General features: G+C 42.2%; 1 protein-coding gene and 1 long non-coding RNA gene across 2 annotated transcripts in view; one reads left to right on the top strand and one right to left on the bottom strand.

Annotated features, from left to right (window-relative positions):
* The window catches only part of LOC127569337 (AT-rich interactive domain-containing protein 5B-like), a 93,432-nt gene that overhangs the window by 35,029 nt on the left and 40,779 nt on the right, over positions 1-17,624 (bottom strand). Inside the window, exon 6 of the mRNA XM_052013882.1 lies at positions 14,746-14,853. Coding sequence (XP_051869842.1) covers positions 14,746-14,853 — 108 coding nt within the window. The remainder of the gene's footprint in view (positions 1-14,745; positions 14,854-17,624) is intronic.
* The window catches only part of LOC127569339 (uncharacterized), a 28,313-nt gene that overhangs the window by 6,433 nt on the left and 4,256 nt on the right, over positions 1-17,624 (top strand). The window contains exon 2 of the long non-coding RNA XR_007956179.1: positions 14,661-14,771. This is a non-coding gene — a long non-coding RNA (uncharacterized LOC127569339). The remainder of the gene's footprint in view (positions 1-14,660; positions 14,772-17,624) is intronic.

Below are 17,624 nucleotides of genomic sequence, written 5' to 3' on the forward strand. Positions count from 1 at the left end.
TCTGCAAGGGAGAGGGAAATGTATTAATGGCCACTGTGCAATCATTTCTGGTGATATACAGTCCTGGTTGAATAGCTGGCAGTACCTGCAAACTCTGGTGTGGGCTTGAGGCCTGCAGCAATGGTAAGTGTGTGATGATAAGATGAAGAATACAATGTTAGGTGTGAATCTTGATTGATGGAGATTGCTCGTGAATGACAGAGGCACAGGGTGAACTGAGCAGTGCCCAAGGGTAGCAGTGCACTTGGTTGGATATACCACTGCAAGATGCATTCATTGACCTTGAGCACTCAGAGCCAGAATCATGCAGGCCCTTCGGCACACAAATCCATGCCAACCATCAAACACTTACTTCAACACTAATCCCATTTTATTCTCTCCACATTCCCATCAACTCCCTCTAGATTCTACCACTCACCTACACACTAGGGGCAAATAAAGTGGCCAATTGACCTTCCAAACCACAGGTCTTCAGAATGTGGGAGAAAACAAAAGCACCTAGGAGAAATGCAAGGAGAACATGCAAACTCCACAAAGACAGCCGTAGAAGTCGGATTGAACTCTGGTCTCTGGAGCTGTGAGGCAGCAGCTCTACTGACTGTGCCACTGTACCAACCTCATTTCTGTGAGGTCACCAAACTTTTTGTGGCATTACATTCAGCTTCTTGGATTTAAATCCCTGACATTGAACTCCATTGTTTCCTCCTCCCATTGCCTTATAAAGATGTCCAGAAGAATACCATGCATCCTGGAAAATTCTATTTTCCAGCCACCCACCAAGGTCTGCAGGAGAGATGCCAAAATTGTTGAAGCCCACTCATTCTGCAGCATTCTTCACTGTTTCTCTTGTCTGCTTCATTCCTTGCACTGCAGCTTGTACCTGCTCCAGCCACATTGAAGACAAGCAGCTAACTACCTACTCTTCTGGACCTCTATTGATACTTGCAGATAGCTCTGGCTGGATATATTCAAAAAAGCATTCAGAAAGATTTTAAGATTTTGCCATGCTTCTGTCCCCAGGATGTGGACTTCTAATGAAAATCTGTCAAATGCAAATTGAATGCTAGAAAATGAATATAAATTCCAAATCCTTTTACCTCCACTCACGTCTGCAGTTTTAGATCATGATACCAGCAGATCACATAAGAAATTGAGAACCCAAAAGCAGTTTGATTAATTATACCCACAGCTAAAGGAAACCAAGTTGCCCAGAGTTTTGGGCATGTTTTGAAATGTTTGGGCCCCTTCCTGTCGAAGTCCTGCCCATTGGGTAAATGGACATGGATCTCCCTGTTGTGATTTATCCTAACCCTGATGTCATTTCCTGGTCACATTTTGCAAAGAGTGATGATGTCAATGATAACCACGGCACCCAGTAATTCTTACTGACAGAAATTGGATCAACACATCACAACTTACAACCCTTGTCATGAACTCAAAATTCAATGAGTACATTGTAATGAAAGTAGTAAACAATGCATGATTCAATGCACTGCCCATGATTTCATTGTTCTATGTTAAAAATCATCCTTGGTTATTTTGACTGGTATGAAAAGTTGTTGCTGGCATGCCGTGGTGATCAAAGCTTCTGTGAACTGATGACCTAGATTTGTGGCTCCAATGCCAATCACAGGGTCTCGCATTCATCCTCAGCTACAATCATCCCCATCCATGCTTGGGTAGGGGGTGTCTGTCTGAGGAGACTCTTGCACCATACCCCATTCCGCACACTCCCCCTATATCCATTCTCACGATCTGACCTCCTCTTCATGGCAGCTTCAAATTGGCATGGAGTGATCGTTTTTAACAACAATGAACTCATGGACCAGTGCACCAATACCATTGATATTGCCTGTCTGGCAAGCAACTGTGTGTGTAAAAACACATAGGTCGAACTTTAGTGCTTCCTAAATGGAATAATAATATTAACAACAACAACAACAACAACTTCTTAAAGCAATATTGTCACAATATTGTGACTTTTGGTGACTTCTCAATTGGTATTAGCACTATATGAAGGTCCTAGTTAGTATACTTAATACAGGAGAAATCCAATTTCTTGGCATATATTCTGTGTTGTCACCTTCCATACAATTCATGATACTCTACAGTAGCTAGAAATAAGTACAAACTGTACGAAAAGTCACTGACACACAACCATACCCAACCACTGTAAATATATTTTAAAAAGAGGACAGGACAATCTTGTTCAATTGACCACTATTGATCAGAACCCTAATTGGATTAACCACTGAAATATTAAAACTCCAGTAGCAACTCAGGAGACTAGGATTCAGTGGGCTGCTGGAGCAAAAATAAATTAAAACATGACTCAAATCAAATCCTCACATGGAATATCTCAACCTAACCCAATCATATTTTTACCCCCCCCCCACCCCATAAAGAATTATAACTGTAAACATAGCAATCCCAAGCATGCCATGAGCATAAGCAAATCATCCTGACCTGGATAAAGTACTGAGCCAAATCTGAATGTCTTATTAGAATATACATCCATCACATGTACTCAGGTACAAATTAAAATCAACAAGGCACCTGGGTAATAGCCATGAAAGCATCACAATCAAGCAAGCATTTGTACACAGTCAGTAAAAACACCTTATTTAACTGTACACAAATTTAGTGAAAATTGAGTAGCTTATGACATGGACTACTGACCATTAGTAACACAAGTGATGAACAAGGAACGAAGTTCTGCTGAGGGAGTTTGAGCAGCTAGGGACTAAATTATAAAGCAGAACCAAAAAGCTAATGATCTCTGGATTACTACCTGAGCCACGTGCATATTGGCACAGGGGTTAGTAAGATCAGAGAGTTAAATGCGTGGCTCAAAGATTGGTGTGAGAGAAGTGGTTTTGAATGTGTGGGACATTGGCACCAGTATTGGGGAAAGAGGGAGCTGTTCTGATGGGACAGGCTCCACCTGAACCACGTTGGGACCAGGGTCCTGGCAAATCACATAACTAGGGCTGTGGATAGGGCTTTAAACTAAACAGTAGGGTGTGGGTTCAACAGATTGGAAAAGTGTGGATAAAGTAAAAGAGAAGGAAAGTGCAGGAGAGGTTACTAAAGTCTCCAGAATAAAGAATAAGACAGAAACTTTAGAAAGGGATAAGAATTTAACTTCAGGCAACATGGAGACAAATTTGAGAAGAAAGGTGGTGAATACAAGACTTGAAGGTGTTATATTTGAATGCACGCAGTGTACGAAATAAGGTAGATGAGCTCATAGTGCAGTTAGAAATTGGCAGGTATGATGTGGGCATCACAGATTTGTGGTTGAAAGAAGATCACAGTTGGGAGCTAAACATCCAAGGATACACATCCTATTGAAAAGACAGGCAAGTGGGCAGAGGGGGTGGGTTGGCTCTGTTGTTAAAGAATGAAATCAAATCTTTAGCAACAAGTGATATGGGACCAGAAGACGTAAAATCCTTGTGGGTAGAATTAAGAAACTGCAAGGGTAAGAACACCCTGATGTAAATTGTATACAGGCTTCCAAATAGTAGTCAGGATGTGGGGTACAAATTAAAACAGGAGATAGAAAAGGCATGTAAAAAGGCCAATGCTATGGTGGTCATGGGTGATTTCAATATGCAGGTTGATTGGGAAAATCAGGTTGGTACTGGATCCCAAGAGAAGGAATTTGTAGAATACCTACAACACGGCTTTTTAAAGCAGTTAATGGTCAAGCCCAGTAGGGAAAAGGCAATTCTGGATTTGGTGTTGTGCAATGAACCAAATTTGATTAGGGAGCTTAAGGCAAAGAATCCCTTAAGAGACAGTAATCATAATATGATGGAATTCACCCTGCAGTTTGAGAGGAAGAAGCTGAAATCAGATGTATCGGTATTAAGGTTAAGTAAAGGTAACTACAGAGGCATGAGAGAGGAGCTGGCCAAAGTTGATTGGAAGGGGACCCTAGCAGGGATGACGATAGAGCAGCAATGGCAGGAGTTTCTGGGAGTAATTCAGAAGACGCAGGATCAGTCCATCCTAAAGAAGAAGCAGCATTCTAAAGGGAGGATGAGGCAACGGTGGCTGACAAGGGAAGTCAAAGGCAGCATAAAAGCAAAAGAGAGGGAATACATTATTACAAAAATTAGTGGGAAGCTAGAGGATTGGGAAGCTTTTAAAAACCAACAGAAGACAACTAAAAAAGCAATAAGGGGAGAAAAGATGAAATATGGTAAGCTAGCCAATAATATATTGGCTACCAAAGGTTTTTTCAGACATATGAAGAGTAAAAGAGAGGCAAGAGTGGACATCGGACCACTGGAAAATGACACTGGAGAGGTAGTAATGGGGAACGAAGAAATAGTGGACAAACTGAATAAATAATGTGTCAGTCTTCACTGTGGAAGACACCAGCAACATGCCAGAAATTCTAGAGAGTCAGGGGGCAGAAGTGAGTGTAGTCACTGTTACTAAGGAGAAGGTGCTTGGGAAACTGAAAGGTCTGAAGGAAGATAAGTCACCTGGACTGGATGGACTACTCTCCAGGGTTCTGAAAGAGGTGGCTAGAGAGATTGTGGAGGCACTAGTAGTGATCTTTCAAGAATCACCAGAGTCAGGAATGGTTCTGGAGGACTGGAAAATCGCAAATGTCACTCCACTCTTTATGAAGGGAAGGAGGCAAAAGACAGGAAATTATAGGCCAGTTAGCCTGACTTCAGTAGTTGGTAAGATTTTAGAATCCATTATTAAGGATGAGGTTTCAGGGTACTTGGAAGCACGTGGTAAAATAAGCCGAAGTCAGCATGGTTTCCTTAAGGGGAAATCTTGCCTGACAAATCTGTTGGAATTCTTTGAGGAAGTAACAGGCAGGATAGACAAAGGAGAGTCAGTGGATGATGTTTACTTCGATTTTCAGAAGGCCTTTGACAAGGTGCTGCACGTGAGGCTGCTAAACAAGACAGGAGTCCATGGTATTACAGGAAAGGTACCAGCATGGAGAGAAGATTGGCTGACTGGCAGAAGGCAAAGAGTGGGAGTAAAGGGGGTCTTTTCTGGTTGGCTCCCAGTGAATAGTGGTGTTCCACAGGGATTGGTGTTAGGTCTGCTACTTTTCACGTTATATGTTAATGATCTGGATGACAGAATTGATGGATTTGTGGCCAAGTTTGCAGATGATACAGAGGTAGGTGGAGGGGAAGGTAATGTTGAGAAAGCAGGGAGTCTGCAGAAGGACTTGGACAGGTTGGGAGAATGGGCAAAGAAGTGGCAGTTGGAATACAGTGTAGGGAAGTGTATGGTCATGTACCTTGGTAGAAGGAATAAAGTTGTAGATTATTTTCTAAATTCAGAAATCAGAGGTGCAAAGGGACTTAGGAGTCCAAGTGCAGGGTACCCTAAAGGTTAACTTGCAGGTTGAGTCAGTTGTAAAGAAGACAAATGCAATGTTAGCGTTCATTTCAAGAGGACTAGAATATAAAAGCAAGGATGTAATGCTGAGGCTTTATAAAGGCATTGGTCAGACCACATTTGGATTTCTGTGAGCAGTTTTGGGCCCTGTATCTAAGGAAGGATGTGCTGGCATTGGAGAGGGTCCAGAGAAGGTTGACGAGAATGATCATGGGAATGAAAGGGTTAACACATGAGGAACATTTGATGGCTCTGGGCCTGTACTCACTGGTGTTTAGAAGGATGAGGTGGATTCTCATTGAAACCTACCAAATCTTGAAAGACATGGATAGAGAGTATGTGGAGAGGATGTTTCCAGTAGAGGGAGCGTTTAGGACCAGAGGCCACAGCTCAGAAAAGAAGGACATCTCTTTAGAACAGAGATGAGGAGGAATTTTTTTTATCCAGAGGGTGGTGAATCTGTGGAATACATTGCCACAGACAGCTGTGGAGGCCAAGTTATTGGGTATACTTAAAGCGGAGGTTGATAGGTTCTTGATTAGTTAGGGCATCAAAGGTTACAGGGAGAGGGAGAAGGCAAAAGAATGGTGTTGAGAGGGAAAAATAAAATCAGCCATGATTGAATGGTGGAGCAGACTTGAAGAGCCAAATGGCCCAATTCTGCTCTTATGTCTTACGAGGTTCCTTGATTGCACTGAGCTACCATCACAGTACTCAACTGTAGGTTTGAAGTGGTTAAGCAAAAAAAAAAAATCCCCATTTCTGTTTCAGACTAAATGCTATCCTGAAGACAGGGAGAAATTCTCTTCTTGCAATCTCCTGTCTTTACCAACTGCATTGCCTCTACAGTTCCATTCTCCCAAAGCCATTTAGGTATGTGCCTTATGAGCAGCAGAATTGGCAGCAGAACAGCGTACAAGTGTATTCAGACCAGTGATAGATACCATGCAAGCAACAGCTAAAACTGACGTTATAATCAGCACAGAATCACGTAGGTACTTTACAAATACTTTTAATGAATAGTTGTTTTGACAGAACAAGCATTTACTTTAATGGTTAGAGTCTTAGTCTCATGAAAACTGTTAAACAGCCTCAAATCTTATATACATTGAAGTAACAGTTAGCTGACTTGGCTCATTTTATGCCTGTCCAATACCATGTAGGAACTTCAGAATACTTTGTATCCTAGAAAACTAAACATGCAGGAGTGCCACCCATTGCTCAGGTTCCAAGTCTGAAGGACAGTTGGCATCGCCATAGTAATACTGTGGATTCCATAGAATTTCTTCAATGGCTCGCTGTAGAAGAGTCTTCCTTTCCCACACGGCCCCCATTAGCTACCTCAGAACCCACAAAAACAGAATGGATGCAAGGCAGCCTCGATCCTAAGGGACTCCCTCGGAAGAAGGAGATCCTAGGTTGCTGAAGCAAGTTAGTGTGGAGCTGGAAGTTTTGCCCACAATCTTTCAAATGCTCTTTCTGTTATAAAGTAGACTAGAGGACTGAAAATGGTATATTTCTTTTTAAGAAGGGGAGGGACAAGCTGGATACCCACAGGTCAACCATTCTTACACCAGCCAAAGCAAAAGATTGCAGATGCTGGAAATCTGAAATAATAATAAAAAAGTGCTGGAAACACTCAGCAGGTCAGGCAGAAGCAGAGGGAAAGAGAATTCATGTTTTCAGATCCCTTCTAATGAAAATTTACTGCCCTAAAATGATTAATTCTGTTTCTCCTCTAAAATTCTGCCAGGCAGCTAAGTACTTCTAACATTTTCTAATCTTATACAGGAAGTGGAGAAACTACTAGAAACTATTGTCAAGGAAAACATTAACTGATACTTAGAGAAAAATGGATTAATAAGGGATAGCAATCACAAATTTGTTAAATCAAAGTGTGCCTGACTAATCTGATTGTCCTTAGATGAAGTAGCAGAGTGTGTCAATTCAGGTGGTGTACCCAGACTTTCAAATGGCTTCAGCCTACAACCTTCAGAAGTCCAAGGAACTGTATTACAGAAAAGAGAAGCACATATGATTAAAAGGACAGTGGTAATAATGCACAATTGCCTTAGGAGGCAGCAAGCGTGAGAAATTAAACTAGATGGATTTTATTCTGCAAGGAAGGAAGTATGAATGGGATCCCTCTAGCATTAAAGACATTGTTTTTCCCATCACAGTTAGATGACCTGAATATAAGTATTGCTGGTACAGTTCTGAACAGTGCAGATAAAAACCATGTAACCTGTGATGAGGTTTATGGCAGTGGGACACACCAAGGTGAAAAGGGCAGGCAGGTGGTTGCTGACAGTAGATAAGAGTGATGATACACTCTGGGGGAAATGTAGAATCAAAATCCAAATGGTTCATTTTCAGGAGGCGGGGCAAGAGCAGAGGGAGCTTGGGGTGAGGATTCACAAATCTTAAGTGATGAAGCAGCTGTTAGTGAATTGCATGTGACCTTGGCTCCATTTATATGGATACTGAGTCAAAAAACAAAGTCATTGGAAATCTCTGACCAGGTGTCAGAAGGAATACCATGCACAATTGCCAGCACCACACTTTAGGAAGATTCTGAAGGTCCTGGAAGGGTACAGGTTTGTCAGTGTAGTACCAAGGAATTATGTGCAGAGATTGGAGGAGCTTAGATTGTATTTCTTGGGAAACAAAAGATTAAGGAGAAACAGTAGAATTTTTTTGAAATTACAAGAAGTTTGGAAAAGGCAACTAGAGATCTATGTTATTTCCTTTGGTAAAATTGGTCCATGGGTAAAATAAACCAGATTTCACAGACTCAATTGGCTAAAGACTAAAAGGAGCAATACTTTCATAGAGAACTATAATGATCCATGATGAAGGAAGGAAATTCAGAAGGAAATTTGGATACATACATGAAGGTGGCCTATTTTCATGTTTTGTGGAAAACATTGATTTGTGGGACTAAATGGTCAGTTCATTCTCGGAGCTAACACAAACAGGATGTTGATTCCATGCCATTAGATTCTGTGTTTCTCTCAAAAACCTAACTGCAGCATTGGCCTTTAAACAAAATTGGCAAACCAAATCTATTCCCACCTCGCCACACTCCCAAAACCCACTTTGCAGTGGCAATAAATGTGAATGCTCACTGGAGTGTCAAAAATGCCTTTTCTTGTCCCAGGACACCTGGTTTAGACACTCCATCTGAAACCCAAAATATACCCTTAAGCCCAGCCGCCCTGTGAATTTTATCCCTTAAAACACTAAGATAACTCAGATCTCAGTGCCTTTTGCATGCAAAAGTTGCCAGGTTACTGCCTCAGGAACCTTTCTATCAGTTTGATCACTGCAGTCTCCAACAATGTCATTTTAAGCACCTCTACTCATTGGCTAAGATTTATTCACCAATTCACAGGGAATAACAGAGTCCAGTCCATATAATAAAGTGGATAAACTTCATTACCTATAGTGCATGGATGAACCAAAATCTGATCATTTCACTGTATGTATGGCTAGAAATTCTCATGTGCCACAATGGTACTTGTCATGCCAGGCTAATAATTGTTTCAATCAGGAGTTCACTGTTGCAAACTTGTGACATGGGGGTGGGGAGTGAGAGGGGGCAGGTGATTGTAGACCCATTTGGGTTAGGTCTTTCTTACTTGCAGCAGGAAATGTGACCATAAACCCATCAGGTCTATGCTGGCCCCCCAGAAGAGTAAACTCATTCCCCTCCTCCTTATTTTCATGTAGTCCTGCAACTTAATTCCCATCACATGCCCATCAACAATCCTTTATTTTAATTCTTTTTGCCACTTAACAACACCAAAGGGGTAGTCTACAGTAACCAATTAACCTCCTAGCTCATCTTTGGAACGTGGGAGAAACCCTTGTGGTCATTGAGAGAACATGCAGACTCCATACAGACAGCACACAAGGCCAAGATTGAAGCTGGGTCCCCAGAGCCATGAAGCAGTAGCATTAACTGCTTAATGCCATGTCATCTTTGGCCAGGCGGACAACTATCAAAGTGACCAGGGACACGCAGCAATCAGTAAAAGGCTTGGGGTTGAGATTGTTGGTTCATGTTCAAAATTTGCACCTATGGCCACATCAAATCAAGTCAGTGATCAGATTGGTGGGCATAGGGGCGAGGGAGGTGCAGGAGTGGGTGGTAGAAGGGGGTTGAGGCCTGGGCCATTTGGCGGCTCAGGCTTTTTGGGGGTGGGAAGGAATAAAATAGGTGGGTGAGGTTGGTGAGTAATTGGGGGGTGGGGTGGGGTGTAAGATAAAAAGGGGAGTATGGGACCTATTTAAGTGGTGTCACACTCTAACACCGTGCTAGTGGAGCCCACTGATGGTCACTTGCAGGACGACATGCTCTAATTTCTCTTGCAATGTTTCAAAAGGAGTGGTGCACAGGAAAGGACACAATTTGATTTCTGTCCAGCACATAAATTGGCAGAATTTATCCGGTAATGATGGCAACAATGCAAAAACTGCCATTATCGTGCTTCACTTCACAGGAAGTGCATTTGGCGCTGAAATAAACAATACTGCTCTGGTCCCAGCTAACTAAAGGCATCACAAGATGGTTGTTCAGAGTTCTGCGAGTAAAATGTCACTCACCCTTCTCTAGAACTTAAATATTGACTGTATGAGGATTCAGAGCATCTCAATAAGCTGCCTAACATGGAGAGGTGTCAAACAAGTGTAAAACAGGCAGTTTAGCACACCTCCCCCCACCCACAACCCCTCCCCCAGGTCACCACGTCATTTTGGTTCCATGTACCATTACCTGGACTAACATTCAAACATTATTACCGTGAGGTCATCTGTTCTTTATGTAGTTGTTACGACTAAACGAGGAAAGAAAGCTTATCTGACAACCTGTCCTCTAACCCTGGATGAAAGCATTAAACAGCTTAATGGGCAAAAGTCCAACAGCAAAATCCAAAGTTGTTCTAAAACACATACACAACAATTATGGAACTGCACAGAGGAAAGTCAATGAGAATTGGCTGTGATTTCACCAAAAAAAGTATTTCACGTGGATGACACAGTTGCCAGATGTCAGCAGATCTAAACCCAAAATTTAGCAGAGTGATCATTGACTTATATTAAACAAGAACATTTGCCTTAACGTACTTGAAGGAAGAAAATCCCACATTAGCCAATACAATTCTTGTGTAATATTCTTAAGTCATCATATGGAGGGAAATACCAGCCCCAGGCACCGGGGGGAGGGGGGGGGGTGGAAAAAAACAGCAATTGGTAGGCAGAAAGATCTGCAGAAATGAAATCTTGTTTACTGCAGGCTTCAGGTTTTTCAATTCATCACTTCACTCAAAGGCAACCACAAAGCTAAACGTTCCCTGCAGCTTTTGTACATATATTCAGTTCTGCTTTCTATAATCCATGTTGGAAGTCAACAGCGTAACTGGAAACTGTTTGGATTTAGGGCTGACAGGCAGCTGTCAGGCTTGGGTAACCCTGCTACATGGAGGCCAAAGTATCCAGTTTTCTCTTCTGTGAAATAAAAACAAAGTGCCAGAAATATTCAGTAAGCCAGGCAGTGTCCAAAACAGAATTAACTTTTCAGGTTCATGACATTTCATCAGAACTAGGAAAAGTTAGAAAACAGCCATGTTTTAAGTTGCAGAAGAGGAGTGGAGAGAACAGAGGGAATATTTGTGATGGGTGGAGAACAAGAGAAAATGGATGATGACACAGGTTGTCATCAGCTGAGAGAAGATGGTGAAGACTTACTGACTGAAGCTAATCTGTCCATATGGAGGGGCAAAAGGTGGAAGGACAGAGGAAAGAAAAAATAAGTGCTGAAACTGTAAGATATTGATTCTGGAAATCTGCAATAAAAGAGTGCTGAGAAAGCTCTGCTGGTAAGGCAGCTGAAGCAGACTGGAGAGGTTAGTTATCTGAAACTGTTGACTTCAGTATTACAAAGTTCCTAGACAGAAGATGAGACACTGATCCTCAACACTCCAATCGTTAGAACAACGTGAAAGGTCCAAAAACAAAGTGGATAGAGTGGGAAGGAGAATTTAAGTAACATATTTAATTCTCCACTTAATGATTAAAATTCTTTCCTTCTCCATCCCCTCCCAATCGCAAAAATCAAACAGATGTGCAGATGCTGGAAACCTGAAATAAAAACAGAAAATGCTGGAAACACTAGGCAGGTCAGGCAGCATTTGCTGGAAGTGAAACAGTTAATCTTTTAGGTCCAGGACCTTTCAACAGAACTGGGGAAAGAGAGAAAAACAAGTTCGTTTTCAGGAGAGAAGGTGGGGGAAGGGATGGGTAAAACAAAGGGAATCTCTCTGACAGAGCAAGACCTACTGGGAGCAATTAGAGTAACAGTTAGAAGCACATTATGCTGCTTTGTCTGTGTAATAGGTTGTTAAAAGTGAGGCTGTTACACATGTCAGCAGGCCTGGCCAAACTAACAGGAAAATAGTTGGGCTCACTGGGTATATCCCAGTTGCTCTTTAGGTTTTTTTTTAAGTCAGTGTGCTTGTTACAGCACTGTGCCCACTCTAGTAGATCCAGACAAGATAGAATTTATAGCACAGAGGCCCTTTGGCTAGCTGGTCTACGAAGATGGTTCTGCTCACTCTACTTCTTCTGACCTTATCTAGAATCTTGAACACAATTTCAGTCTTCCATCAGGAATATTACACTCTAATTGGTTATCTGCAGTAAAATTGAATCAGTAGGTTTTTTTTAATTACGAGCATCTCCAAACAAAGAAAATCCTTCCACTATGTTTAAACCAAAGGACACTCCTGTTTACTCTGTGATCAGACCCCAGGTTGATTTATCCGAACAAAAATAAAAAAAACCAACCAAACAAAAAAAAGATCCAGTTAAATACAGTTAGCGTACACTAGTGCAATTATGATGATACTGGGTATTCGCTAAGCTTTCAAAGGGTAAAATAAAAGATACAAAAAAAACAAATGAACAACAGGAATTTGTGCAAAACAGGACAGAGATAAAATTTTAAGGACTTTAACCCAGTGGTTTTGAGCAAAGTGCTGTGTGGAAACTGTGCCAGAGCAACTGGCATCAGGATGACATTTTTTTCAATATTACTCACATTCCTCTTGGTAAGTACCTAGATGTGCCTGCTGTTTATTTTCAGTACAACCACATGGATGAAGGAGAGGACGGCGATACAATAACTGACAAACCAATGAAATCTCAAGAGACTGTTGAGAAATGTGGATTAAACAGGCAAGAAAGGCCGGCAGGGAAATATTTTCTAGTTTATTTTTCAGAACTTTATCTTCTATTCTTCAACCTCTGTCATCACCTAATTCCTCTCCTGATGCAGCTAATGTGCTATTGAAAGTCTATCAATACCTTTGTTGCACCTCACACTCAGGATTTTTCACTAGAATCTTTGTACATGCTCGGCTCTCATTGTGTCTGTGCCCAGGTACAGTGGTTAGAGAGTGCACTGGTGTGAAGAGCCAAGGAAATAGAAGGTACCACTTATTTTCCAAAATCACCCACTTGTAAGCACAGGCTGCTGACAGTGCGTGGCAGTGCAGACTCCCTCAGGATGAACAAATTTTATGCACTTCCTGAAAACATGGCATTCACCACAAGGAAACGGTTCTTATCATCCAAAATGACCTACACCTTGAGGGGTTGGAAACCCTTCTTGCTCATTAAAAAAGTTCAGTCATTGGGGAAGAATCTTTAGTTGCATATAGATTTAATTATTCCAATGCAATTCTGTTTGCAATGCAGGCAAATCCCAGTGCCCTAGATGTCATCTGTTCCTCAAAGAAATCAAAATAGATTAAGTCATCTCTCCAGATATACAATGCCTAGATAACCTCTCTGATGTAGCATCAAGCAGCAAGTAAGAAGACATTGCAGAGATCTGGTGTGATAGTTTGGAAAGATCCTGTACTGAGGAAGTTGAGAGGTAGTGTGACTTTAACCTCCTATGTGGAGAGCAGTCTAGTCATGAGACAGAGTGTCTGAGGTTCTTCTCACTACATGTCACACATCTCTGTGATGACCATTTTGAAAAACCCAAAACTACAACTACATTGCTCAGAGGTTCAAGTAGAATGGTGTCCCTTAAGACAAGCTGACGGGAATCCGTGTGCTTCCTTCCCCGAGGTTCCTGATCTACCCAGCATAGCCAGTCATATCCATAATGATGCTTCCTATAATGGAGTGCTGCCTGCAGTGACACCACTGAGGTACCCATGAAATGAGTATTGCAATATACAAGTGCGAGAAGAAACACATGGGCTTGATGCACCAAATGGCCTCCTCTGTGCTGTAACAATTCAATGATTAACTACAAACAGATTCAAAGATGCAACTACTGTTCCATTCTCACTGCTAATTAAGATACATTCTGGCTGGAGGAATTGCAGGAACTAGATGGATCTACGATCTCACCTTGTCAAGGAGCACGTCGTTCAGTGGTTGTTGTTGATAATTCAGTCTACAGACTGAACAAGCACACAACATGACGAATGAGTCCTAGGATTCAAATCTGCACCCATGATGAACTCCTGATTTCAAACCATCCTAGAGAGATTGCCAGGTGTAGACCAAGAACCTCCCTACAGCAACTGGCCAAGGGAAATTATGAGAACAATAATAATTCTAGCTAACTTCTTGGACTGTCATCTAGTTTCTCAGTACTCCTCATCTCAGTTTGCTACTCCAGTCCTATAACTTCTAAGATCTCAAGCTCTCTAATTCTGGTCTCTTATTCCACCTCAATTTTCTTTGTTCCATAATTGACAACCGTGTTTTTAGCTGCTCAGTCCCCACACTCTGGAACTCCCCTTAAACATCTCTTTCACCCCCCCTTAAGACATTCCTAAAAATCTACCATTTGCCCTGACATCTCATGAAGCAAATTTTGTTCTACAATTGCTCTTGTGAAGTGCCATGTATATTTTGATATACTAGAGGTGCTATGCAGAAGTTATGGTCATTCCATATTTATTTCAATTCTCAATAGATCCTTTTGCTTACCCTCCATGGAGAGCAATAGAAGGAAAGTAAGCAGCACAGATTTCTGGATCGAATTATATTGCACAGTGCTTTCAGTGTCCATACAACGGCCATACTTCTGCCGAGAGCCATCGTTGAAAGGGAAATACATCATACATGGTCCCTGGGTCACAGTACGAGATCAGTGGGTTAAGGTCATCTTCCATTATCATTTAAAAGTATCTTGGGTATGCTGGACATTTTTTTTTATTAATTCATCACTTTCTATTTTGAATTACTAGGCAAAATCTCAAGTGCAAATAAAGCATCTTTCGCAAGAGAGAAAGAAATGGCAAACTGCCAACCTGACCAAGATGATAACCTTACCTCCTGTCAGCTGATAATGCAGCAAAGTGAGTGACTGTGGTCGTGCAGTAATTTGCAGCCTCGTCCGAACCACCCTCCCGGCTGAAGTACGTGTCAAAACACGAGGTGCTGAACAGGACACACAGAATAGGTTACTTAAATACAGACCTACGGTTACACAATGGCTTTTTCCACTGTTACATTGGGGTTTAGTTTAATAAGGTAGGGAAAGATTTCCAAAGCCTTTATCCAGCTCAATGAAAGAATAGTAAAAACTCAAAAAGCTCTGAAGGGTTTCTTTGACTCTTCCATTGAATTTGCTATGGATTAACAAGAAGTTCCAAGAAAACACTACTCCTTAAAGTTTACATTACAAATGTTATTTTTAAGAGTTAAGATTTCTTCCAGGGCTCCACCACAGGGCAGGTGAGACTTGTACAAGAAGGACGGGCTGCACATAAACTGTAGGAACACCAATTTCCTCACAGGGAGGTTTGCTAGTGCTACTCAGGAGGGTTTAAATTAGCATGACGGGGAGTGGGAAGCAAAGCAGTAGGTCAGCAAGCAGAGGAATTGAGAAGGCAGAGGTTAGGTCAAGCAAATCTGAAATGAAAGGCAGGGCCAGGTTAATAAACACAGTGGGGCTGAGGGGCTGAAGTGTATTTATTTCAGTGCAGCGAGTATTACAGGCAAGACAAATGACCTTAGGACCATGGTTGTTGTAGCTATTACAGAGACTTGGCTGAGAGAAGGGCAGGGCTGGCAGCTCAGTGGCCCGGGATTCAGATGTTTCAGATGTGAAAGAGCAATGTAAAAGACATGGGGGAGTTGCACTACTGATCAGGGAGAACGTTACCGTGGCACTTAGAGAGGGCATCCCGGAGGGCTCATCCAGTGAGGCAATATGGGCAGAGCTCAGGAATGAGAAAGGTGGAATCACTATGATAGGGTTATAACTAAAGGCCTCCCAATAGCCAGCAGGAGAGAGGAACAGATCTTTGCTTTTAAGAGTATGAAGGAAAGATCTGAAAGCAACAGGGTAGTTTTAGTGGGTGACTTTAATTCCCTCAATACTGACTGGGGCTCCTTTAGAGTCAGGAGGCATCAATGGGGCACAATTAGTTAGGTGTATCCAGTACCATAAGACATAGCAGCAGAATTAGGCTATTCGGCCCTTTGAGTCTGCTCCACCATTCGATCATGGCCAATTTATTTTTCCTTCTCAACCCATACTCCTGCCTTCTCCCTGTTACCTTTGACACCCTTACTAATCAAGAACCTATCAACCTCCGTATTAAATATACCCAATGACGTGGCCTCCACAGCCGTCTGTGGCAATGTATTCCACAGATTCACCACCCTCTGGATAAAGAAATTCCTCCTCATCTCTGTTCTAAAGAGATGTCCTTCTTTTCTAAGCTGTGTCCTCTGGTGCTAGACTCTCCCACTACTGGAAACATCCTCTCCACATACACTCTATCCATGTCTTTCAAGATTTGGTAGGTTTCAATGAGAATCCCCCTCTTCTTTCTAAACTCCAGCAAATACAGCCAGAGCCATCAAACACTGCTCACACGTTAACCCTTTCATTCCTGGGATCTTTCTCGTAAACCTCCTCTGGACCCTCTCCAACACCAGCACATCCTTCCTTAGATGTGGGGCCCACAACTGCTCACAATACCCCAAATGTGGTCTGACAAGCGCCTTATAAAGCCTCAGCGTTACGTCCTTGCTTTTATATTCTAGTCCTCTCAAAATAAATGCTAACATTGCATTTGCCTTCCTTACTGCCGACTCAACCTGCAAGTTAACCTTCAGTGAATCCTGCACTCAGACTCCCAAATCCCTTTGCAGCTCCGATTTCTGAATTCGCGCCCCATTTAGAAAATAATCTATGCCTTTATTCCTTCTACCAAAGTGCATGACCGTACACTTCCCTACACTGTATTCCATCTGCCACTTCTTTGCTTATTCTTCCAACCTGTCCAAGTCCTTCTGCAGACTCCCTGCTTCCTCAACATTACCTGCCCCTCCACCTATCTTTTTATCATCCGCGAACTTGGCCACGAAGCCATCAATTCCGTCATCCAGATCATTAACATAAAACATGAAAAATAGCAGACCCAACACCGACTCCTGCGGACACCACTAGTCACCAGCAGCCAATCAGAAAGGGCCCCCTTTATTCCCACTCTTTGCCTTCTGCCAGTCAGCCAATCTTCTCTCCATGCTAGTACCTTTTCTGTAATACCATGGGCTCCTGTCTTGTTTAGCAGCCCCATATGCACTACCTTGTCAAAGGCCTTCTGAAAATCCAGGTAAACAACATCCACCGATTCTCCTTTGTCTATCCTGCCTGTTACTTCCTCAAAGAATTCCAACAGATTTGTCAGGCAAGATCTTCCCTTAAGGAAACCATGCTGACTTTGGCCTATTTTATCATGTGCTTCCAAGAATCCTGAAACCTCATCCTTAATATTGGACTCGAACATCTTACCAACCACTGAAGTCAGCCTAACTGGCCTATAATTTCCTGTCTTTTGACTCCCTCCCTTCATAAAGAGTGGAGTGACATTTATGATTTTCCAGTCCTTCGGAACCATTCCTGACTCAGGTGATTCTTGAAAGATCACTACTGATGCCTCCATAATCTCTTCAGGTACCTCTTTCAGATCCCTGGGGTGTAGTCCATCCAGTGCAGGTGACTTAGTTATATTCAGACCTTTCTGTTTCCCAAGCACCTGCTCCATAGTAATAGCAACAACACTCACTTCTGCCCCTAGCTGTCTTGAACTTCTGGCATGTTGCTGGTGTCTTCCACAGCGAAGACTGACACAAAATACTTATTCGGTTCATTCACCATTTCCTCGTTTCCCATTACTACTTCTTCAGCACCATTT

The sequence above is a fragment of the Pristis pectinata genome, chromosome 4 (genome assembly GCF_009764475.1).
Source record: "Pristis pectinata isolate sPriPec2 chromosome 4, sPriPec2.1.pri, whole genome shotgun sequence".
In the NCBI taxonomy this organism is placed as follows: domain Eukaryota; kingdom Metazoa; phylum Chordata; class Chondrichthyes; order Rhinopristiformes; family Pristidae; genus Pristis; species Pristis pectinata.